Below are 24,513 nucleotides of genomic sequence, written 5' to 3' on the forward strand. Positions count from 1 at the left end.
CAGTCAGGTGCTGGTGCACTGCGACTGCGTCCGCACCTCCTTAATTCTTGAACATCAGGTTCGCTCTGGGAATGTTGCTTTTCCTTGCGTGAGCATGACTTAACATATGATTAAGAGTCCCCACAGTCAATATGGTGAGATGGCCGAGCGGTCTAAGGCGCCAGACTAAGGTGGCGTGAATCCACACTGAGGGATAATCTGGTCCGAAAGGGCGTGGGTTCGAATCCCACTCTCATCATTATTCATGACACTGTCAAATCAACCTTTTGTAACTTTTGCAATGTTTTTCATTGTCGATTCGAGCAAATTTTGGGACAGGGATTTACAAGATGAGGAGATTCATCCTTTGTGCATGGCTAAGTAACAACTGCAAAAGCCGTAATTGTGTAAGGTCGCGGACACAAGGCTTGGCTGATCATGCATTATTGGTGAAAGATCTTCTCGAAACCCCCGTCCACTCGTAGATTGTAACCGACAAACCAACTGAGCCTCACGAGGGGCAACTCTGCATTGATGAACAAACTGTATAACGTATGTAAACGATCCGTGCCTCAGGGCGAGTGCCTTGGAGCTGATCTCAAACAAGAACTGACATCCGCTCCGAGACTGCGCGTACGTATTTTAACAATAAGAAAGCGAACTAGGTTATGTGCCAAAGCATGACGTCATCGACGAGGGTATCAAAGAGACTGCGTATAAGACGTCTCTAGTAGACACCCTCCGAGCGCGAGATGATCCACCTGCACGATAAGTACTGAATTAGCACCGAGCACGCAGGCAGAGAACGGGAGTACGTACCAGGCATGTATAACACCGGGGATCCAACCGAGGATCCACAAGCAGATGTTGATCCAGAAGTCTGGCGAACTTGACTGAGGGAGTGCGAAAAGGGGCGGGATAATTTACAACATACCTGCCCTGATGCCGCGCTCTGGTGAATAAGTGTCAGCGCTGTGAAGGGTACCCGATGGATTTATCACGTACTGAAGAACACAGCGAGCGGCGGGATGAACCTGCGGGGTGTCGGTCGGTTCAGTCAGGCGGATAGAGAAGAGGATGAAATGGGCACTCACAGAGCGAGAAAGTAGAGAAGCACGTCGTGAGTCGGCGAGACCGACCTCCGAGGAGCGACGGCGACGGGCGCAGCGCCGGTGGTGGTGGTTGCGCCGTATGTGGTGGGTTGAGCAGTGGCCATTGTGTAGAGTCGGGCGAAGGTCGTGAAGAGTTCGTCAGGGGCGTCGAAGGGGTTGAGGTTTTGGTATAGGGGTAGAGTGGTCTCGTGAAAGAAGTGTTCGATAAAGCGCGGGGCAAACGCACTTTATAAAGTAATGCGGCGGAGTAAGCTGGAGTAAGGTTATCCGGCTAGGCACCACACTGGCGTGGCTGTATTCCGCGTGCGGTGGGCTGAACGATGCGACGATGACGTCATCGCCATGAACGGTCGCCCCTACGCGTGCATACTTAGTATAATACAGTAGCTCGATGTACTTGTTATTTTACACTAACTCATAATTTCGTACGTATGTCCATGCTTGCGACCATATCCTAGAATACCCTCGGGGACAAAACTGGGTATAAAGCAGGTACTCGCCTTAGATCATGACCTGAAGGATTCATCATGACTGCCAAAACAACTAAATATCATGTTCGGATAGCATGAGTAGCCTCCGAGTCTCGAGGGCATGATGCAGTCAACGCCGCAGGCCTGTCTCGAAAAGCCACTCGGAGGCCCCAAGTCCAACTTGAAGATGGCAAATTCAATAGAACTCGTTGATGGTGTAGAGTGAAAAGAAGTATGTCAATTTGCAGTATTTCCAGCAGCATAAAATTAACATTCAGCAGTACACGCTGATTACGGTACGAATCTAACGGAGAACCCTCAGCCATGACAGCAGAAGTCGGCGCGTCGACGCGACCACGTGACCGCATGACTTGATTCCTCGACGCGCTCGTGCAGTCGTCTAACCTTGTCAGCAAATGGGCTGGGCGGTCGAGTGTGGGACGAGCGGTGCGGAAAGGCCGCGGCCCTCCGCAATACGGACAAGGAGTGCCTAACAAACAGAACGCACACACAGGGTCGAAGAATCACCCTACCATTGTGACACTTTCTCCACCGAGTGGTCCTTACAGCGGTCCTCAGCACCGTTTGACGCGTCCTGTACATAACAATGATCCCGGGCCAGGTTTTCCAGAAAATGCGGGTGTGGGTATCCTGCCTGGAGCTCGAACAGGCTCCGCTAAGCATTGGGGCCGAGTGGGATCCAGCTTGACGCTGATCCGAGTCATTGATTCCATTAGCAACCATTAAAGTATAAAGTATCTTGTGCTAAGTCTAGATGTGCCTACGGGCTCATTTATATTTGTATGCTATTCCCCCCCTCCCTCGAGACATTGAAAGATGTGTCGAGCTTGTATTCCTCAGAGAGCAACCGGTACATCTCAAATTAAGCAATAGAACTACAGCGGAGTGTATATCAGATTTGCTAGGATACTTCTAACCGCCGTACTGCACATGCAAATCAGTCGACTAGGCGTCAGGATACCGGTGGATTGTGCGTCGGACCTAGTACGGCGGACCGGGATCTATCGACGACGCTAATAGCTACAACACGCGGTACTCATTTCCGTTCAGTCCACGAACTGGACCGAAGAGAGGATCACATAAACTCCAACAGCTGCCGCGGGTTCTTCTTCCATAAAGCCGCTGTTCGTTAACGCCAGAACAACAAGCTCTTGCTGCAGCCCGATCCCGGTGACGTGTGCATACCTGCGGAAGATGACTAGTAGGACAACGTGAGAACGAAAGAATAGGCAGAAGCAACCAGAATACCGATCCCGTGCACCTAGCGCTACTCTAGTGGACAAACTACCTGACGGATGCTACCCTGACGGTGACCATGTCGCCCTGAGCAAAGCTAATCGTAACATCGTGTCTGATCCACGGTTCGACCGAGCCGAAAAGGAATCCGGCACTACTTCCATGAGAAGTTGTGCCCATTATAGGGCATAGCACTGCCGCAAGGCCGTGAGACACCATCAGGTAGAAATCTCGTTGGAAGTACGTACCCTGTTGCAGGGATGCATCAAGCTACGCCGAGGCCCATGCTCCCGGTGCTTCGTGCAGCTCTTTCACACAGCAGCATCGGGAAAGCACCTAGTAGAATGGTTGTGAACAGTCAGACTGAGTTCCCAAAAAGGACGAGTAGCGTTGCATTACGCCTCGTCGGCGAACTGATCTTGAAGATATGCGTTCTACGAGACCAGTGGCTCGCTCTTGCACGCCGATGGCGCCAAGGTATCTTGAAAAGGATGACGTACCGCCGCAGCTGCAACGACATGAGGGAACCACAAAAGAGCGGAATGGTTGCTCGGCAATCTGCGTAGCGCAAAACGCACAATCAAACATGGTCAAAATCGCAAAATCCTTGATGGAGAAGGAAAGGGATTTGAAGTGTGGGACAGACAGCTCCCTTTGAAGACGTTGGGGAATGGAGACCATACGTAGAGCATTTCGCGAAGCACTCGGTGACTGCATCCTGATGGTCAGAGACACTCAAACTATTCAGCGTAGGGGTCAACGGATATCGAACGCTGGGGGCGAATCGGCGGACGATGCGTGCTCCGGAGCTGACTGCCCGCCGAAACGCACGCACGCATTCCAGCGTAAACGTCACTCACCACCCAAAGGCTGCGAAGCAGCGCGTTCCCGGCTTCCTTATCGCGAACTCTACAAAACGTACCCTCATGGAAGTGAGGCGTACTTTTGGGGATAGATGCCCTTGCAGGTTAATCAGCATGCTGACAACTCAACTTGCATAGACCACGCACATGTTCGCTGGAACGCACAAGAATACGTACACAAACTACCCTTGCCGTTTATTGTGAGACAGCAAGGGCAGTGCGCCGTCATCTGCTCTACCAGTCCTCGACGAACATGCCAGGGCAACCATCGGATATAGAGCGGCCAGCAAGCTGGAGGCTATGCCGTCGTTTCCTGCAGGCGCATCACGAGATCCAATGAATGGGTTACATCGTCGGGGTGCAAACTTGCGGACGCTTCAACCGTATACCATCGAATGTGCGACGTAAACATCGCCGCAGCCAAGCATGCTTGGACGATCTTGACACATTACTGCGTGAAGGAGAAGCAGTCTTGCTGCAAGAGAACAATTCTGTATGAGGCGGTAGGCAGTGCAGCCTGGTCGGAAATCATGACTATCGCCTACCATCGGAATGTCGCATAGAATGAAGGTGCGCTGCCAAGCAGACCAGAACTATCCTAGTACGCGAAGATGGGGAGACAGCGCCTTCCGTGGGACCTAGTAGCAAAATCTTCGCGATCCCTTTCGCAAGGATGCACACCCCTAGACCATAGCAAAGCCGAAGAATGACTGGCAGGAATCGAAGCTCTACGTGCTGCCCGGGGACCTAGAGGGACACCGAAACATCGGAGACCACCCGTATCGGGCGAAGAAGAGTGCTCCAGTCTGGCCCTTGAAGCTTGAACCGTGGAGCAGTGCCGGCAGCGGTGATTTCGAAAATGTGGAGAAACCTAGGGCCACTGAGAACGCGCGTCTTGTCACCGAGAAAGGGTGAAGCGCAAGGCCGAGTTTGGTTACGTCCTCGACAGCCGGTGAAGTTGCCTAATGCACAACTCTATATTACCACGGCGTCGTGTTGGAAGCAGTTAGTGTATATCGCACAATCACAGCTGACGTCCTTCCAGGTACGGTGCGGTGCCTATAGGGCGACACGAACACAGAGACGGCGGGGCTTAGCTGTCGTAATCGAGTGCGCTGAACTTACCTCAGCGTCTAGATAGACATCTCGAGGAGGCTTCAATCGCCAGTAGAAGCAGGTACGAGCAATTCAAGTCGAAAGTGTCTGGCAGAGGAGGAAAGGCGGACACGGCTGCCCATTCGCGAGTCGTCGTCATCCGGGCCGACGATGGTGTCGAGTACTACGAGCACTTCGATTGGAGGTGACATCTCCCTACTCTGATTGACAAAATGGTCAATGAAGATCATCGAATAGCCTACCATGCATTAGTCGGCATACAAGAGATATGGATGTCACGGCTGCACGTCATTGCCGACCGTACCGAGGATCAGGTAACAGTTTCGCCGCAATGCAGCGGTCACGTGCGGACAAGTCTGCGAAACATAGTATCCCAGACATGGGTCTAGTAGTCTGACTAAGACCGTCTAGAGCTGGCGAAGGCCAAAGATGCTACCTATACGATGCATCTCCCAATGTTCCTTGAGAGCAACCACACGCGCATAGGATACTTCTGGGGAGCGAGTGTCGCACAGTTGTGTGGGAGCATGCTGACCAGCTGTTCTTGGGGTTCCAAGACACTGCGACACTGACCCCATGGGCTGCGTGAGCCCCCCATACCCCGAGTTGAGTGCTTCCTGGCATGTTCCACTGAGCCAAACCCACACGGAGGCATATCCCCCGCACCCTATCTATGCCAATGCACCGCGGGGAAATGACCTGAAAAAGGCACGACATCAAGCTGGAAACGCACCATGTACGGAACGTAAACTTTGGAATGGAGTGCACCACGATCGATCCGTCCATACCCTAGTAGTCCAATATGTGTCAGGTATGACCTGCCCATGTCAAGATTTGGTTTCACGTCCGCACGAGTAGTGGCCGCGCTCCGCATCAAGATCGCCCTGCTACATGATGAACGCAGCGAAAATCCTGCTCTCACGTCCAGCCAGTCTGATTTGTGAGTGACTGCCAAGGCACTGCGTCCGCTGTTCGCGCACATCGTTGCGCCTCGTCCCGGCTCTTCCGCCAACGACAGGTTGGCTCGGATTGAATGTGCGGCATGCGATTCATCGGATAAGATTCTTGCACATGTGACACTGAGCAGTATGGCTGCCCGCCTTCGTGACTATATCCGCTGTACATTCGCATGGAATACGCCTGGGTTTATTGTGAGTATAATGATGATGTCACTGCGGAGGGGAAGAGGAAGAACTTCGGTAACGCACGTACATTATCCTGGATGACCTCTTCCCCTGCCGAATGCCTCGGCGTATGCTGTCTGCCAGCTGCTACATCGCACGGCCGCATCGTGAGCGACTCTGCACACGCCCACCGATTGGGTAGATACTGAGTCTGTGTCCATCATTCGGCGCTGACGTCCTGCTGGACAGTCTCCATGCGGAGTAATTGCTCGCGGGAGAACGCCTTCGCAGGCCGACGTGACAGATGATGCAGATGCACGGATAACAGCCTGTGACTGAGCCGAACGCACAGCGCCGTGGCGCACCCCAGGACACCCGGAGCAGTGGCGGATCCGCTGATCGTCAGAGTTGATTGCCTGAGCGTACGTTCTCCAGGCGTCGCGGGCGAGATACGACACGCGCCACATCTGCGCCGCCCCGCCCTGCTCAATCGGCCGCTACCGACCGAGCCTGCGAAGGACAGCGCCAATATTACAGCCGGCGACTAATTTGCGTTGATAAACCGGCGCGCCGTGCCAGGTCAGGTGGATCTGGGCGGCCGGACTCCGTGAAGTGCGGTGGTTGTCAGGCGCAGTTCGTCGGTCAGTGCTCTGCTCCACCCATCTGGACCAGGGATGCTGACGAGGGGCGTGAATGCAGAGATAGTGCGAAGGTTACGCTCCCTGTCGCTAGCCGTGACCACCCATCAATCCATCTGCGCGATGGAAGGGGACGCACGCTCGCGCAGGCCAGTACGGGGTCTGTGGCACATCAGACGTCCAGCTGCAGGTCGAGACGTCCGCCACATGCTCAGGCCGGCCGCAGCACCCAAACTGCAGCAGCAAGCCCCAAGTTTGCGCAGCGCGTTGGCGGCGGCTCGCGCGGCGGCTGTGGCGCGCCCAGCCGGGTAATTAGGATGCACTAGTCAGGCGCTTCGTGCCTGTATGATGGCCGCACGGCCTGATATAGAACTGTGCTCACGCTGCCGCTATGGCTGCTGTAAGACGCCTGTTTGACATGTCTGCAGCGAGCATCTACTCGCGAATACGAAGCATGCTAGTCCTCATGAAACCTGGCCCGGTTCGTAGGCCAGCCTCTGATGACACTTTCCGAATCACGTGAAGCATGTTTCCTTGTAAACGCGCCTCTCACAATGCACATCGCCACATTGCACACGTTCAATTCGAGGGTATCTGCGCGGGTAAAATGCTCTATGTGTACTATTGACTTTCTGTAGCCTTTCTGATCGCATTCTCGGGTGTGACATTGCCTTCAAATCGCTCGAAAGAAGGGACTCCTCAACCAGTCGTCTGTTTGCTCTCATTCAAGTTGGAGGTGCGATCAGGAATACCAAACTGCATGACTGACACATCATTCCGAGGGCAGTAAGTGCGTGATTATTGCAGCATCACACACCTGGCCATCTAAAGGGACTATCCCCGGGTAAACCATAGTATACTAGATACGGATTGAGTCTCATCACTGTCCGCATAAGGTCAGTAACGCAGACCAGGATCGTACGCATGTGTGGCTGACAAGTTCGATGCATCGGTCCCGCGGGTCTGCCCGATCCAGAGAACGTGTGGTGGGCGGTGGGCGGCCGCCGTCAAGACTGCCAAGGTTTCGGTTCTCAGCTTTTTGCCCATTCAAAGTGCTTATGAGGCAAACCAAGTGCTTGTGCATGGGGCCGGCAGAGGGGCGAGAGGGGCGGAGATGGGTGGAAGCACCGCGCGCCAGACGAGAGGGCCCTGGACACGAAGTGCGGCGGCAAGGGACACGAAGCGGCGCTCAGATCCCGCCTGGATTCGCGTGCCCAAAGCGGCAATCCCTCCTCCGCATGCCACTGAATGCGCCGCGGCGGGCTCGCGCACTTCCTCCTGCAGCGACAAGGTCCGACCTCGGCGGCGGGTGGAGACGCTGTCCGACGTCAGCAGTACACCACGCAGCACGCAGTGTGGCAATCGTAGCCAGCTCGGCAGCTGACACAGTGATGGGCGGGTGCTTGGCAGGTTGGAGCACCCGACGGCAGCCTCGCGTTCCTGCAGAAGGTGGACGGGCGGGCAGTTCGGCGAGCGCCGTTTGTATCAAATCGGAATTGCGGCCGGGGATAGAGGGTGCCTACTGCTATGCGTACGTCGATCTGATCGCGGCCGGAGGATGCGACCGACGGGGAGTCCAAGGGGCTGTAATGAAACTTTACACATGTTCCGACTCCCGGAACACGGTGGACTCATCAGCAGTCTTATAGCTGTATTGAAGGAAGGCAAATCAAATCGTTGTTGCATTTCGTACTTGTCTGGTCGGGCATGAGACTGACAGGCACTCGTGAATATCAGTGTGCTGCATATGTGACGAACTTATTCAAAGGCTCGGAAAGGGATGCAAATGGAACCTTTTGGCTTCGTACGATACATCGACACACCAGATCATCTTACTTCGATCCCGAGACCCGGGAGTGAAAGTTTATGGAGAACGCAAAGTGTCGCACGATTTGGAAGACTGCGAAAGGTTGACCGCCGGTGGAGGATCTGTCGAAGAAAGTAACTTCGCGAGTTCCACAACGCATTCCCGCCCGAAGAGAACTCTCCCCAGAGGCCCAGCGAGGGCTCAGCGATTCCAGCGGATCTGGGCGATGACTACAGTGTGCGGAATAGCAGCATAAGGCATTCGCGACTCGACGACGTGGGCCGTGGTCGCCCTAGAAGCGGGCAGTGATGGGATACACAGACTCGGTGTGCACGCCAATCACTGGTGGTGGGAGTCTATGCCGGCAGCGCATCCGAGGCTTTCTCCGTGCACAGCGTGATGCCAGCACGGGCTTCCAGGAGGAAGATGACACGGCGATTCGTGCTCCTGGCAGTTCCCCGCCTCGCAATGCAAGCACAGACGTCTGCTTTTAATCGGGTGCTGTGTACATATGAGGAATTGGGTAGACCCGGCCGGCGCTCGGGGTTGCCGGCAGGAAGCGTCGAGAGCAGATTCCATCAGGCCGGGCGTTGGACGGGGACCGCCGAGCTGCGATTGGCCGGGCTCCTGCAAAGGGAGGTACTGCTGAGGTAAGCCGCTGATGGCTTCGAGACCGCGGGCCCAAAAGGCAAGTCTGAAAATTGGACGGGAACCAACCCTGGGGTTCTGGAATTGATGTGTACTGCAAGCGAAGCGAATCCATGGTCAGTCAAATACTTCCCCTGTCCGCCCGACTCCCTGATTGACTCCCCCGTCATCCGACACGACCCCCGCCACCAACATTCGCACCGTTGATCACTGCTGCCTGCCACCATGCATTCGAAGCGCAGCATTGAGGCCAACCCGGACGAACTCGACGCGAAGCTCGAGCTGCTCTCCCAGCTTTGCCTGACCGAGTCCCCGCGCCATTCCCGCAAGCCGTCCTTCGTCGACGAACCCCACGCGCGCGACAACCCCAGCAAGCCCTCGTACGTCGAGGAGCACTGGCTTAACGCCGACTATTCCTGGGTCTCGGACGCGGCACACGACTCTGCTGTCGACCTGTCTACCGCGCTCGCCGATGGTGAGCTGCTTTCCAACTCGTACACGTTGCGTATCTTGACTCCGGCACGACAGAGGAAGATGGTGCACACCTCTACGACCCAACATTCTTCTCGGACCCTCGCACGCCGACCTCTGAGACCCATAGCGCGTTCGCATCGCACCCACGCGCGTACGGCGAAAAAGACAAGGTGAGCATGCCTATGCAATTCTGACGTGCTCGCGCCCGTGTTTCGTGTCCGTCGCGTTACCGTTTCTCCCATTGCGAGGGTCGTGTCGCGTCGCTAGGGTGTCGACGTCGATGCGCTAAGTCAACCTTCCTGCTGCATCAACTTTTGCGCCAGAATGGTTTCCGCCCCTGTGGCGCTCGTGGCCGGCCATCTCCGCAACCCGGCGTTGCCTTATTTGGCTTAAGGCCTCTCTGCCCAATCGTTGGCAGATGCGCGGTCTTCGCGCGCGAACTTGCAACGATACGCTGACTATGTCTGGGAAATGACTTTGATGACCGTACGAAGGCTTCACCCACGGTCTGATGTACTGTGGATACCATACGGGGTCATATGACCTCGACCACTCCTGTATCCAGAACCCCGGGGCTATCTCGGAGTCGTGATGTGTTTGACCCTACTGTACATCACTGGCGTGAAGACAGATGGGTGTTAGCGGGAGTTGTAAATCTTGTTATGCTCCGCTGTGAGCGGCACGGAGATGGTGGGAGACGCTGCGCATGGCACGGACATGTGTTCATGGGTAAATAATTTGCGGGGGGCTCGCGCCCAGGCATTACCTGTGGGCGGAGCAATCCCGCGGCCCGGTTGATGGACAGACCTGCTCGTATTCGACTAGCGACAAGGCTTGTTGCGGATGGCTCGCAGGTATAAAACATGTATTCCTGGGCTTCGTGCTGGACTCCTAATAAAATATACCAGTCATAATCCAGACCGGTCGTCTCAGCCGCCCGGGCGGCAGAGGCGATTGGTCGGTGTCGTCGCATCCTAATATCAATAAGGCTGCTATGTTGTACTCCGTGTCCCTGCGCCGCAATATTCTATCCGCCGTAGCTGGTGGTCATTCCCATAACAGGCGAATGCCCTCTTGGGAAGATGTCCGCTCGGTTCGGGGAATGTGCATCGTGCAAAGTGCGGTTGGGGGAAAGCCGACTACCCCAATAGCGCACATTTTGGATCTGAGAAGGATCATTTGTATACACACTGGCAAATGGTATGCCATGTCCATGCACTTCCCGTAAATGTCTTATATTCGGGCAGCCACGTCCCACAGCGAGCTTGACTGTCCCATCGCAAGTTTGGCTGTCCCATCGCAAGTTTGGCTGTCCCATCGCAAGTTTGGCTGTCCCATCACAAACTTGACCGTCCCTTTACTCCGAGAAGCACGTATACCGAATGCTGATTGATACTTGTCTTCGCTAGCCACTGCCCGAAATACCGCGCCCTTCGCTAGTCCGCGCGGGAGTGCCAGACGCGCCGCCTCCTTCCCCGCGCACAGCCAGTGCACCGTTCTTCGCATCCAGGACGCCGCCGCGCTCCCCTCCTCGTTCGCCACTGCAGATGGCGTTCTCGCTCTCGCCACCTCGCACTGCCCCGACGACGCCCTCTGCAACGCCACCCACTTCTCCGCGCATCTCATCTTCGCCCCCGCGCTCACCCAAGGCGCACACATTCCCACGCGGCCCCCAGCGTGCGAGCCAGCCTGACGCCCGCCCTTGCCCGCCCGATTCGCGCCCGCAGGTTCCGCAGCGTCATGCGACCTTCCCATCCATCTCGTCGACCCTGGAGAACCTCGGGGAGCGGACGAGCCCTACGGAGAAGCGCTCAGGCATGTACGTTGCGGACCCGAGTATGGCTGCCGATGGCGCCCCGCGCATGAGGAGCGCCAGCGCCAGCATTGGTAGGAGCAACGGCGAGACAATCAAACCTGTCCTCGCGGGCGGCAGCCAGAGCCCCCAGCGGAAACAGCGCCCGACGCTCCCGACGCTATCCACCTCCAGCTCGTCCCCGCAGTTGCGCACCTTCCCCGGCCTCGCATCGGCGTCGACAGCATCGTCCTCGTACATGTCGTCAGAGTCGCCTGTGACGCTCGTGGGCTCGCCTATTGTCAAGGCGCCCGCCGCGCTCGAGGCCTTCCCGTCCGATTCGCTAGATGACGAGGCCGCCCAGCCTTCATCGAGGTGGTCCCTGGATTCTGTCGCTTCGCGGCCCGCGCCGTCCTCTGTCCGCACACCGGCTGAGCCGACGGGTACGCAGCCGCAGGCTTCTGCAGGGAGGAAGCGCGACCGGCTGCTCAGCTTCATCACGCGTGGGCGGTCTGGCTCACTCGGCAAAGCACCCGCACTCCCGAACAGCCCCCCGCCTCCTCCGCAGGATGTGCTAGACATCCGGTGCCCTGAGCCGTCGTTCGAGATGGTCACGCCCCGCCCGTCGCTTTCGGTGCAATCGCCGCTGCAAGCGCCCTCTGCGATCTCTGTGGCGGCATCGTCGTCGTCGAGCTCGTCTGCCGGCTCATCGCGGTCAAGCCTGCCGACGCCCGCTGAACCGATGCCCCCGAGACTACCTCCAAAGTTCAGCGACCCGTTCGCCTCTGCGCCGGATACCGAGCCTTTCATCTTGCGACGATCTGTCTCGCACCGCTACTCCGGTGCGCCCTCGCTGCTCCCTCCTTTCGAACTGCCCCCACGATCGGAAGACGCGGACTACGATCGACCGCCAACGCCCAGTTCTCCACCACTCGAGCCGACGCTCCCACCGCCTTCGCCCGGCACGCCGTCGCCGTCGTTCTACCTGCCACCACGCCAGGACTCGTCGTTTTTATCCTCGCTCGGGATCAAGCGCGTGAAGCGGCGGCAGAAGAAGCTCGTCATCTCGAACGTGCAGCCTACGTGGCGGGACGACAACCCGAACGAGCCAGAGCAGGAACGGCGCGAACGTGTGCGCAAGCAGCGGTACGAGAACGTGGTGCTGTGGTGTAAGAGCTTTGGCGAGATCCGCAAGCTCGAGTGCAAGCCTGACGGGAGCGTGCACGTGTATTACCGCGAATGGGAGGTCGCAGACATGGTGAGTTTCTTTGGTATCGGGATGCTGTGTGTATAACGGCGACTGACGTGAATGCCATGCAGGTGTGCCGGGTGCACGGCCAAGTTTATATCAAGGACGTCGGGCGGGTGAACCTGTCCTGGCATTATCTCAACTAGACCCCCTCGCGCAGCGGATACCGGCCATAGCAAATAAATAAATAAACCCGCACTGGACGATCTTCGACGCAATGGACTCTAGCGGCGCCGCTCAGCACTCTCACTAAACCCTCAGGAAATCTGCTTTCTCTGTGCTTTCTGCGCTCACACGCTCTCTCGCTCTCAACTCGCGCATTGTCTCGCTTACGTCGCATTTGTATCATACATGCATCCGGAACACACGCTCGTTATTCCACTTGTCTCTGTCCAGCGGCTGCTCTCGTCTCGCATAGCGTCCTATATCCAGTGCATATCTCGTGTTTGTCTTGTCGGCTGTCCCTGCTCTGGCCTCATTGGGCTTGTGTTGCTACATTCCTGTCTGTTGTGTCGTCATCCACATTATCTCCTGTTATTTCATCTGGTGCACTCCTGGTAGATAGTAGGTCGCGTGCAAAATAGTGTCTGCTGTCGTGCAGCAAAGTAGTGTACAGAGTGTATCTTAGAATGTAATACAAGCTAGATTCAAATGTCTAAATGATAAATATTCCAGCGGGCGAAAAAAAGACAGGCGCGACCACCCAAATTAATTGTTCTCTCCGGCTGATGATCCGAGATGCTGCCGCCACAGCAGCCACATTGTAGCCACCGACTTGAGCAAACCATCGCATTTGACATACTGCTCATTCTTGATCCTGCTCATTCGTACATACGCCTTGTAGACCTTATGATGCTCCTGCAACTCAAATGAGCTACCGCTTCCATATTCAATCAATACAAAAGAAGGATATGTATTAATGCGCTGCCGTGCCTGCCACTCCGAAACGAGCAATATTCCCACGCCTCACCTTGAGCCGTCATGCAAGCCAAAGAAACATACAACTTTCTAGGGATCTCTCATCGAAAGGTTGCTATACACCTTGTGCAAAGTGTGTGATACACTGGCTTCTGGCTGCAGCGCAGAGGTATCGTATTCTAGAACAATTGTAAGTGCTTTCGAGCAATATGATTGATTATACAAGAATGTATGTAGTATTGATTCCCTATATATGAGCATTCCGTTTCTGGGATGGAGTGGCAACCATACAAGGAAGTGTGGTACAGTGGCCAGCAAAGTACGTACAAATCGGCCTGTTCTAGTATGTCAACTGTGTTTCCCTAACATCATCGAACCTGCTGTGGCTGCCAGCCTGTAGATCTGTGGCTGCTGTGGTTGCGGCATCTCGGATCATCGCCCAGAAAGAACAGTTACTTTGGGTGATCGCGCCTATCGTTTTTCGCTTGCTGTTATATCTACTAATAGTACTGACGTTTTCGACTGGTGTTGCCCAGGCACATTGAATGTGTGGTCGTGCCCCTGGCATAATGAAAACGGCGAAGACACCTCCGTAATGAAAATTCCAATACAATGAACCTTTGGTGCCTGACATAAGACATGGCGTCAAGAACGTTCGATGTAGTCGCCAGGGCCGCTTCCTCAGGCTGATAGATGTCGTAGAGCAGACTCCAACTGTCGCAAACGCAATTTTTGACAGAAGGTTTGTCCAAAATGGGGGTCGAAGGCGTCGCTGATGCTGCGGCCAGTGCGCCGTTGGGTCCAGGGTGCTCGGACCCATCTATTGAAGGGGGGAGCTGCGTATCTCCGCGATGCGCATTAGCAATAGGTCCGCCGGAGACACGCTGACGGTGGGTATGAAGGTTAAATGGCCCTTTCGCGACCGCATGCAGCCGCGCATTGCCCATTTCTTGCCGTGTGGTAATGCGTCTCTTCGGCTAGCTGCAGAGACGTCGAAACATACCCTATTTGATTCGAAAGTTGAAGAGAACCATGACGTGTGAACAGCCGAGGCGATTGCGACTGCGTATACGTTCTCGAACACGAGAGGCGTGTTTCAAATTCGACGGTGCAAAACCCACAGCGTCGCACAGCGCCTGTAAAGTTGCCATCAACGAATGTCCCTAATTCCCGAGATATGAAAGTAGTCCGGAGCGCCGCAAGGTCCGTTCACAGCGGGCTGTTTTATCACAGCGGACCGTTTTATTTCGTGTCATTGCTCCTTCGTCCGGCTTCCTTCTGCCTCTTTCCACCACTGCAGTCCACGTCAGCACAGATGATCACATCAAAAACCGCGGCCGGAGCCATCATACCTTGATCGTCTCCCGCACGCCCTCCTGCATCGTCCACCGCGGTTCGTAGTCGAGCGCCTCCCGCGCTGCCCGGATATCGCACCACCTCGTCGCGGTCACGTACACGACACGGAAGCGCGAAAGCACCGGCGGGCGGCCGCTCAGCCAGGACCATACTTCCATCAGCACCGCGATCAGCATCGCGGCCCAGCGCGGAAGCACTGTGATGCGCGCGGGGACGTGCCCCGCCTCGCGCCAGAGCATGCGCGGGAAGTCCCAGAACGGGAGCGGGTGGCCGTTTGTGATGAAAAACGACTTCCCGGCGACGCGCGCGTGCGCCGGGTGCGTGGGCGCAAGGCGGTCTGCCGCGAGCAGGTGGGCGAGCGCGGCGTTCGGAATATATGTGAAGTCGAAGAGGTTCGTGTTGTCTCCGATCTGCATGCCTGTGCGTCCTGCCTGCAGCGCGCCCATGAAGCCTGGGATGGCGTGGCGGTCGCCCGGCCTGAGGGAGAAGTGAGTGGGTGAGGGTTAGAACAGGTCGGAGCAGTTGCGCACCCGAAGAGCCCTGCAACTCTGAGGGACACAGTCTTGAGCCCGTCCTCTTTGTCCTCGTTTGCAGCGAGCACGAGGCGCTCTGCAGCCGCCTTGCTCCCGTTGTATTCGTCAAATGGCACCTTGGGGTACGGTGCGCTCTCGTCGACACCTGCCTGATCGTGTCCGTCGAACACGACGCTCGCGCTGCTCGTGAAGACAAGCTTCCGTACACCGTGTGCCTTCGCCGTGGCAATGACGCACTCGGTGCCTGTGACATTGACGCAGAACATCGCGTCCCGCGGCGCGCCCTGGATGAGCGCAGCGGTGTGGATGATACATGTTGCTCTGCACTATTACGCCTTCAGTAACATCCAGGAGCAGGTGTTTCGGCAGACCCTCACATCTTGGACAGCTTGAGAGAATTGGGTTCCATTAGTGATGTCTCCGGTGTATACCTTGACACGTTCGTCGGGGTGTGGGGCGGGGACGATGTCAAAGACAGCAACAGCGTTCTCTCCGCGCTCTAGCAGCTGCCGTACGACGTGCTGCCCCAGAAGACCATTGCCGCCAGTGACTAAGTACGAGTCGAGCATGTTGATTGTCCAGCAGTGGTATGTGTGGGTTCCAATTACGCGTATCTAAAGCAGCCTTCGCGAGAGATTATATGAGAGCACGTATGTCAAGAATGAAGACGTTTAATATCTTCTGGGTGAGTGCATTCAGTGGATATCCGGAGCTGGCGTAAGTTGAAGGAATTGTCTAGTCTTAGGTCTGCTCTAGCATTCAGCAAATCCTAAGTAGCATGCGGCCGGCCGAACTCCCGGCCGAACCCCCGGCGGCCCCCGCATTCGGCTCCGCGAGCCCCTCGGCCGGCGCCGTTTTCCCGTGCGCGCTATCGACGCGTCCCTCTGCCTGTGGTGCACGTCCGGCATGATTGTTGGACGTCGAGCCTAGCTATAAAAAGTTTGAAGATGGGATGTAACCATTAAGATCCCCAGTGTCCAATCATGCACCGCAAGTCCCAAACGAGCAAAGCCACCTTTTAAAACGGTTGAGAGCCGTGTACACGTCTGACCATTGCTCAGTTCCTCGCGAGAGGCGTTGTGCAGAGCACTTCAAGTTGCATCTTCTCGTTCGGCGCGTTTTTTCTGTCGTCTTCCGAACCCAGCGCGTAATTCGATAAATCAGTTTATACGGTCACATGATCGCGTCGACGACCGACTTCTACTGAGGGCTTTCTGTTAGACTTCTTTCATGATCCATTTGTACTGCTGAATACTCATCGCTGTGCTTCCGGAAACACTACGAATCAGCACTCCTTGCTCTGGTTTACTCCATCGACCAGTTCTACCGAATTTGCTACATCGGGGCCTCCGCATCATGCCTTCGAGACTTGATAGGTTTTCATGTTGCTAAGCATGATGTCTGCTTGTACTGGTAGTCACAATGGATTCTCTTTTTCGTAAAGTGCCGACCCAAGGCGAGTATCTGCTTTACACAAATCTCCCGAAGGATACTCCACGTAGGTGCTGGAACGCGACCACGTGACGTCTGTAACGATGTGACAAGACGCGTCTATGTACCTCGACGCGGATGCCACTCTGTCTTCATCCTCATTTTACTCCAATCTACTTCATCGAGTCTACGCCGCCCATAACGGTGTTCTGAACGTTTTTTATTGATTACATTGAATGTACGTCCGCTCATAGATCGTAAATATGCCAGTGCTACTGAACACCTGTGGCTGCACAGTCATGTTTATAGCAGAATGCTGCACTTTGGTTGTGGGCGACGTTCGGGCGACTCTTATTCTTTGTAAGTGACTCGTATTAATAAGCTAAAATATCCCGCACGTTAAAGACTCCTCAATACTCAGAGTCCTGGTATTGCGTACCAGGTCACGATATCTGACTATCAATGAACTAGTCGAGTTAATGTCAAAATATCAAGAAAGCACTTTCGAGGACACCTTTCCAGTCTTACACGCCTGACGAACACATGCAAGATAGTATCCTCAAAAAGCGGGTGTATATGCGCTATTAGACTGCATATATGCGCTGATCCTAATGTCTCCAAGTTCGATCTTTTTCAATCCCGTTATCGTCGTCTTGTACCGTTCAACGCTCACGCCAACACCTGCAGTTCTAGATGTAGCGCTTGTAGAGCACCCGGTGACTACATTCTCCACTCTGACTGGACAGACCCCGCGACAAATTCGGTGGCTGTAGCTTGTCGCCCCCGGACGGGCCTATATTGACCGCGACTGACGGCGAGCGTATTATCAAAGCCAAAAAGCCAAACACGAGACTACAGGCGACTGCTACCGCATCTGGCAAATTGGAGGTTGACTCATTCGCTCTTGGACTAAAACACCCTTGTTGTTGGCGACTCACCTTGGAGCGTGTAGCGACATCGTTTGCTTACAATCCGCAGAACTAACATCGCGCTCGTGCGTCTGCACGAAGATTGTGATGGATACGTGATGGGCTAGCAAAAGCAGGCGATTTGGTCATTTGACCACAAGGTAAGCTGGGATACAACACTTCCGCTCAGGCTACTCATACAGATTCATGAACTGCTACATAGATGGTGCATTCTTTCAATCCCCAATAGCCGCATGATAAGCATACATAGCGTAAGTCGATGTCATATTACAAGTATTCTGCAAGCTGCTGCAGCGATCAGAGGTACGCTTTATGAATTACTCTCCATGCACTCACCGAATTATGAAATGAAGTCATTGTTGGCTCTTGACTGGCGTGTCAGCAGCTCGTTCAAATTCCTCGCGACAAGGCCTGCGCCTTGCTTGACCTTCTCGCGCTCGTCATCCCGCACCTTGCACAAGAGCTTCGTCTCGAACCGGTCCGGATGCCACCGTCTGATGTGCTCCTTGATGCGGTCTTTCGAGGATTTCCCAGCGTCCTTCGGATTATGAGGCGACAGGACGTATGCATCGATAGCATATACAGTCAAATCGTCCGGCTCCTTCGGCGGTCGCAGTACCGGCCATGGGAAGGAATTCCAAGTGAGGTAGTCCATCGACGTTAAGCGGGCCCATCGCCGCTCATGCTCGTCAAACAACTGCATGACCTCCTCCTTGGTCATCTGTTTCGTCGTCTTGGCTAGCCTGTCTTGTTCTGCTTGCTCCTGCATGCGCTGGAATTGCTCCTGCTGCCTGCGCGCGTGCTCTTTCTGCCGCCGTTTCCACTCCTCTTCCTCTTGCGGGGTAAAGCTCGCGGGTGCTGGTGACGCCGGTGGCTTCTTACTACTGGCAGCGCCAGCTGCGGGTGTCGACTTCCATCCACCTGCGGCGGGCTTCGTCGGAGTGGTCGAGGTCGTTCCTGTCGCGGTGGATGTCTGCGTATAGGTCGAGGCGCCGGACCGAGTCGAGAAGGAAAAACTGGGTGAACTCGTGAAACTCGAAGAAGAAGTGGTGCTACTCCGGTCGCCGGCGCTGCTCGAGGTTGAACCACTTCGCCCAGGGATGTTCCACGGCGCGGTGGGTGCTGCTGAAGACGAGGAAGAATGTGGAGAAGCTGAGGAACGACTCTGGTAGTCAGAAGCATTGCTGTCTTGTCTGTTACGCTGGGCGTACATTCGAAAGAGCGCCTCCTGTTCTCTGATGAGGTCTGGGTCATTCAAGTTCAGGGCATCTTGTACGACTGGCTCTTGATTCTCAGGATGTTGCAGCTCAGCGTCGTGTATTCTCGACGCTACACCTTCGGCGGCAACAGGCTCGGCTTCTGGTCGCACAGCCTCCCCTCGAGAAGCATCCTGTCGCAATGCCTCTTGTTGTCGGACTTCTTGTCGCAATGCCTCTTGCTGTAGAACTTCCTGCTGCAATATCTCCCCTCTGCGTCGTTCTGCTCGCTGACGCGCGGCTTCCTGCTTGCGTAGTTCACCCTGCTTGCGCAACTCTTCTTGCTGCCGAATCTCGTCCTGTCTCCGCGCTTCTGCCTGCCTTTCTCGTTCCTTTTGCTCAAGTTCTTCCTGCTGTACCCGTTCTTCCTCCAGCCGGCGCTCTTCCTCCCGCCGTTTATCTTCCGCCTGCTGACGCTCTTCCTCTCGCCTTCGATCCTCCTCCCGCTGGCGTTCTGCCTGCCGGCGCCGATCTTCCTCCCGCCGAGCTCGCTGTCTTGCCTGCTCTTCTTCTCGACTAATCTGCTCTCGTCGACATAGCTCCTCTTCCTGACTTCGAAGTCTGGCTTCCTCCCTTTCCACTTCTCTCTCGCGGAGTCTCAGCTCCTCCTGTTTCTTCTCTAGCTCCGCCTGCTTCCGCTGGACCGCTTCCTCCAACAGCCTCGCCCCCTCCACTCTGCGTTTGACCTCCTCACCTTGCCGTTGAGCACTCTCCGTTTGTAGTAGCGCCTCCTCGAGCCGGCGTTTAGCCTCTTCAGCATGTAGTTGAGCTTGCTTCTCTATGCGTTTCGCCTCCTGCTCCCGTCGAGTGGTCTCTTCTCTCTGTCGCTTTACATCCTCCGCTTGACGCTTGGTTAATTCCGTCTGCCTCTCCAGCTCCTGTTCCCTCCGCTTCACCTCCTCCTCTCGCCGTTTTGTCTCCGCCTCCTTGCGATTAAGTTCTTCTTCCTTTCGCCTCGCCTCTTGCTGCTTCCGTTTCGCCTCCGCTGCTACCCGCCTCGCCTCTTCGTCGATCAGTCGTCTCTCCTCCGCCAAGTCCTCGAGCAGGCCCAATCCATATCCCGCATCTTCCCAATCGCTATCGTACTCGTTCAAGTCCGACACCGATTGTTCGTCATAAGGAGAAAGTCGGCCCACCGCGTGCCACACTTGGAAGTCTTGTTTCGAAGACTGCGATCGGACGGAGCGCGAGCCTATGGAGTCCCGCCGGCCGATCCTAGGTAGACTCTCCGATCCCGACCAAGCCCTCGCGCTCGGACTTGACTGGAGCTGGCGGGCATCATCAGCGGTGAACGAACGCTTGTTCACGACACGTCTTCCCGGGCTCGCAATAGGAATGGCTTGTGTACCTTGTGGCGCGTAGAATGCCCTCGAGCTAGGACTCGACTGACCCTGGCTGAAGTCTCCATCATTCGATAGCTTCGACACCAAGGGCCGAGTCGAACCTAAACCTGATGGTTGATAACGCGTAGTCTCTGGTGACCCCTGATAGTACGATGAAGTCGACGATCGCGAAGACGATCGAATAGGGATTCCCGGTCGGTCAACCGGTGAGGGAAAGTGCTCTTCACTGGGGGTCGTGCGCGTCTGGGACGCCGTATTGCTATCCACAGGTCTCGCGTGCTGCGACCAGCCCGAAGAAATTGACGGCGGGGGTCGCCCCTCGGCTCGTCGAGATTGGTGGTCACTAGAAGAGCGTTGGCGTCTTGGCTGTGGATCTTGCGTCTCTCTCTGCTTCTCTCTAGGTCTCGCAATCGGCGCATATTGTTCCTCAATAGTATCAGTCTCTACACGCTCTCGATGAAGACTCGCCGTGGCATCCAAATCTATAGAGTATGCCGGCTCTCTCGACTGCGAATGCCTGGAATCCATGCGAATGCTACCTGTCCGGGAAGGACCCCTGGGTGAGTCTCCAGGATAGCCATCCGACCCGTTCAACCCAGAGGTCTCAGACGTCGCGTGGATAAATGTTCTTGATGCCCTCGGCTTGTCGTTCGGAGAACTTGACGGATGCCAAAACTCGGCTGCAGGTCGCGCTTGTGACAAAGACACTGAGCTATGCTTCCTACTGACCCCTCCAAGCTCCGCATCAGAGATGGTCGCACTCTGGGGGGGCGTGTGCGTGCCTGCAGCCCGGAGGGCTGCTGTGATTCCAGAAACAGGTTGTGCGCCTCTTGTCGTGGTAGGACTACGCGACGAGTGGTAGCTCTCGGGGATATCGCTGGGTGGCTGGGACTGTCGCTCCTGAAAGGTGGTCCGCGATCGATCTAATCTAGGATGCTCTCTGTGATCTCCAAAACAGACAGAACGAAGATCATGCCCTGGCCTCCAAGTATCAATACCGGCAACACGCTTACCTCGCGACATTGCCTCGGAGGTGGTCTCTCCAGCGATCTCATCTGCCACCGCGCCGCTCGCATTCGAACCACTTCTCTGCCGTCCTGCTGCCTCCCTATGGATGTCTTCCAGGAGCTCCTGCTGCTGCCGCGCCCACTCGCCCATCTCCTCCTGTGTAAGATTTCCTGCGGCAAACTTGCGAGCTCGTCGCTCGTTCAAGAGTAACGCCCGATATTGCCCCTCTGCCATAAGACAGATCTCCGCCATCCTCTCATTGTACTCGTTCATAACATCCTGCTGGATTGCAAGCTCCGACGATTCCTTCAGCTTCGCCTCTCTGTCCGCTCTCGCCTTGTCAACGAGGGAGCGCAAGTTGATTTCTACCTGCCTTCTCGTCTGGTTCTTCCACTCGACATCGGGCTCAATGTCGGCATCCGCGCTGACAACAGTGTCTCGATCAATAGCGGAGGGAAAGAGGGTAGTGGTTGTGAGGGTAGCCATCGGGTTCCAAAAGTGTGATGCCGCGGAGGAGGCAGGCGACTAGTGGTGACCAATACTGAGGCAGTTGTGCGGCGTATGGGAGGAGCCTCACGGTATAGTGGTGTTCATGAACGACCTATGCCATCCAGGAAGGGAAGGGCCCTGCGACGATCGCGCCTCATGTTCAGCACACGCGTCTGCCGAAGTATCAAGAATGACCAGTCACGAACCTGTCGATAGTAGCCGTCGAACTGTGAGTGGGCCCGGGCAGTGTTAACGCATCCGCGGACGACAGGAAACGGCTGTAAAGCCACGATGACATCCTCGAGGCTGCATCGGATCTTTATATCGCCCCGCGCTGCGTGACGCGTTCTCCGAATCGTCTTTCACTCGCCACGCTCTACACGCCATGATCTTTGGCGCCTACGCGGGTGTGCATCGTGTTTGTCACGCCGCACAGCGCCGCACCCTCAATCTGATTCTAGGCCCGTGACTTGTCACAGCAGGGCCTCTGGACGATTCTGTACACCAGATCACAGCACTTGCGCACACGAGGTAGACTGGAGCCACATTGAGATATCGGACGGTATCAACTCGGGGCACTAGCAGTCAATTCAATTTCAGAACAAGGATAGTTTGCGTAGACCGAGCAAACGAGATCGTGGCTCTATGGCGCTACAAACCAAATTCGAAGACATCGCCTTATCAGTAAGCGAGACTGATTGGGAAAACTATCTTCGATTCAATTGTGCGGAGGATGATGTATGATTATGCGAGTAATGGAGTTACTGATATATGCATACAGAATATACGATGATTCATAAAGAACATCCAGAATGTTCATATCCGGTCATATAAGAAGTGAAGAATGAACTTCTTACCTCGACGTATTCGTATTCTAGAACCAAGTGGCACCTAGCAGAATCAAGGCAACGCGGCTCCAGAATTGATCGCATTTGCTACTTGACTTGTGTTGGGGCGATTGAACGCATACCTTTACAGACAATCAAATAAGCATGGACATGGAAGTAAGTCTGCACTAACCGTTCGTAGCTATCAATGTACAGCTGCTCCGTGCTGCATGTACGCTTGAAAGCCGGGAAGCTGAGCAGGCGCTCCACATAAGAGCGGAACTGCGTGCCTTCGGGGAGCTGGAAGCCGCGATAGTGCACCAAGACATTGGTGGCGCGGAAGATCCCTGGCCGATGGATAGGTACGTTGAAAACCAATAGCCAAATGCAACATGTACACACAAGGAGCGACCATCACGTCCGCCAGACTTAGTGTGCCTCCTTCAGACCATAGGCCGCAGTGAATGTCGCCTTCCCTCTGCGCCCTCTGGAAGAGCTTCACAAGGCCGTCAATTGCTTGGACGAACTCCTTGCCCCCGCGTATTTGACTCTCTTGTCATTCAGATCAGCAAGCTCTTAGCCATGGCAGAGACCGCAAATACCTTCATTTTGGGCCTGAATATACCGATAGAAAGCCGGAACCAGCGTGCGGTTCACATGATCGGCCTGAAGCCGGACGAGAGTGCGGGCATCTATTGACAAAACTTAGCCCAGCAAGCTTGCTGTTATCTGTTCGGTCTTACATGGATTTATTCCTGGGGGCAAAAGGGTGCGCTGGGTCGTCATCGCTGCTAGACTGAGAACAATACGCAATTGAGCCAAACAACTCAAAGAACTGCAACTTTGCGAAACATACTCCTCCAAAAACTCCAGGATCACAGTACTTTCACTTATCGCTCGCGGAGGATCGTACGTTTCAAGCCGAAGCGCAGGGACTAGACCCTTCGCGGACACCTCAAGAAGGTCAGCTGGCTTTGAATACGGATCGACTTCGTCTATAGTCGACTGTTTAGGCAGCTATCACAGGATCAGAAGTAGGGAAGGCTGACAGTACTATCCACCATTCAGTAAGTATGCATCCTCCATGACGCGACTAAACAGACCTTGTAATCAATGCCAAGGAATTCCAAGGCTATCCATACGCGCTGCACGAACGGACAAAAGCAGCTGCCGAACATAGTAATATCCTTGGGGCTGCCGTGTGCCTTTGCGGTCTCCAGCGCCTCGCCCGTGCATTCACGATGGTAGGACTTTCCTGAATCGCTGTTGGTGGTCATGGTTGATATTGTGTGCACAGAACGAGAGAACTGGTAGGGATTAAGTAAGAAGATGGGCATTGCGTCATGGTTAAGTATGCCTTCACGATCATGTGATCGTGACGACGAGAAAGGCAGCCTAAGGCGTTGACGGCAGGCCCTTGAGTTCGTGATTGACATACAGCTTCAAGGGAACCTTTCTGGATACCATATTGCTTTGTAATAGCATTGGCTGCCAGTGAGTTGTAGCTATTCTGGTGCGTAGTTAGTCCCGCATACAATAAGCATCGAGCGCTGATGCGCTCTGTGCGCCTCTTAACATCTATATTTCAAAGCATCGGCGGCGGCGGCATATTTTCGTGTCAGAAGTGGCCGCCGTTTCAAGTAGCAGAAGGTACCTACCAGCACCATCAGGACAGCTCTGAGACAGTGAGAAGATATTTCTTACACGTCCTTGGCGCAGGCCAGCGAAATAGCTACATATGTCGCCAACACACAAGCTCAGGGATTTAACTTGAGATGACAAATAGTAGCCATGATACAACAGCGAGAGCGAAAGTGAGTGTTTGCTAGTTCAGGTACGTCATATTTGGCATGGTTGGGCGCACGTCATGTGATATCTACGCCTCAGGCTATCA

The 24,513-nt window shown here is 55.1% G+C and overlaps 5 protein-coding genes and 1 non-coding gene across 6 annotated transcripts; 2 read left to right on the forward strand and 4 right to left on the reverse strand.

Moving 5' to 3' along the window:
• Positions 1-133: 133 nt before the first annotated feature.
• On the forward strand, positions 134-238 carry POSPLADRAFT_t55. Its single transcript has one exon. It is a non-coding gene; the product is annotated as a tRNA-Leu (tRNA).
• Positions 239-788: 550 nt separating this feature from the next.
• On the reverse strand, positions 789-1,120 carry POSPLADRAFT_1114166 (hypothetical protein; the record flags this gene model as incomplete). The annotated part of the gene is made up of 3 exons (XM_024483429.1): positions 789-867; positions 981-1,013; positions 1,074-1,120. Coding segments are annotated over 3 exons (159 nt in total), but the record flags the coding sequence as incomplete, so codon positions are not given.
• A 3,113-nt stretch (positions 1,121-4,233) lies between these two features.
• Positions 4,234-12,675, forward strand: POSPLADRAFT_1045644 (hypothetical protein; the record flags this gene model as incomplete). The annotated part of the gene is made up of 18 exons (XM_024478816.1): positions 4,234-4,251; positions 4,369-4,592; positions 4,823-4,981; positions 5,284-5,382; positions 5,630-5,737; positions 6,501-6,719; positions 6,988-7,040; positions 7,198-7,345; positions 7,469-7,893; positions 7,928-8,090; positions 8,328-8,500; positions 8,688-8,800; positions 8,894-9,016; positions 9,252-9,489; positions 9,543-9,658; positions 10,551-10,688; positions 10,898-12,538; positions 12,601-12,675. The coding sequence occupies 18 exons, from the start codon at positions 4,234-4,236 to the stop codon at positions 12,673-12,675; spliced, it is 4,233 nt and encodes a 1,410-aa protein (XP_024340061.1).
• A 2,024-nt stretch (positions 12,676-14,699) lies between these two features.
• Positions 14,700-15,905, reverse strand: POSPLADRAFT_1045645 (hypothetical protein; the record flags this gene model as incomplete). The annotated part of the gene is made up of 4 exons (XM_024478817.1): positions 14,700-14,741; positions 14,800-15,280; positions 15,334-15,662; positions 15,714-15,905. The coding sequence occupies 4 exons, from the start codon at positions 15,903-15,905 to the stop codon at positions 14,700-14,702; spliced, it is 1,044 nt and encodes a 347-aa protein (XP_024340062.1).
• A 2,131-nt stretch (positions 15,906-18,036) lies between these two features.
• Positions 18,037-18,465, reverse strand: POSPLADRAFT_1140026 (hypothetical protein; the record flags this gene model as incomplete). The annotated part of the gene is made up of 1 exon (XM_024485120.1): positions 18,037-18,465. One exon carries the CDS (start codon positions 18,463-18,465, stop codon positions 18,037-18,039), a length of 429 nt encoding a protein of 142 aa, XP_024340063.1.
• A 4,227-nt stretch (positions 18,466-22,692) lies between these two features.
• On the reverse strand, positions 22,693-23,896 carry POSPLADRAFT_1140307 (hypothetical protein; the record flags this gene model as incomplete). The annotated part of the gene is made up of 7 exons (XM_024485156.1): positions 22,693-22,762; positions 22,813-22,966; positions 23,022-23,171; positions 23,222-23,311; positions 23,363-23,415; positions 23,476-23,614; positions 23,719-23,896. 7 exons carry the CDS (start codon positions 23,894-23,896, stop codon positions 22,693-22,695), a joined length of 834 nt encoding a protein of 277 aa, XP_024340064.1.
• Between the last annotated feature and the right edge of the window lie 617 nt (positions 23,897-24,513).

Source organism: Postia placenta, assembly GCF_002117355.1.
Source record: "Postia placenta MAD-698-R-SB12 unplaced genomic scaffold POSPLAscaffold_5, whole genome shotgun sequence".
Taxonomy (NCBI): Eukaryota; Fungi; Basidiomycota; class Agaricomycetes; order Polyporales; family Adustoporiaceae; genus Rhodonia; species Rhodonia placenta.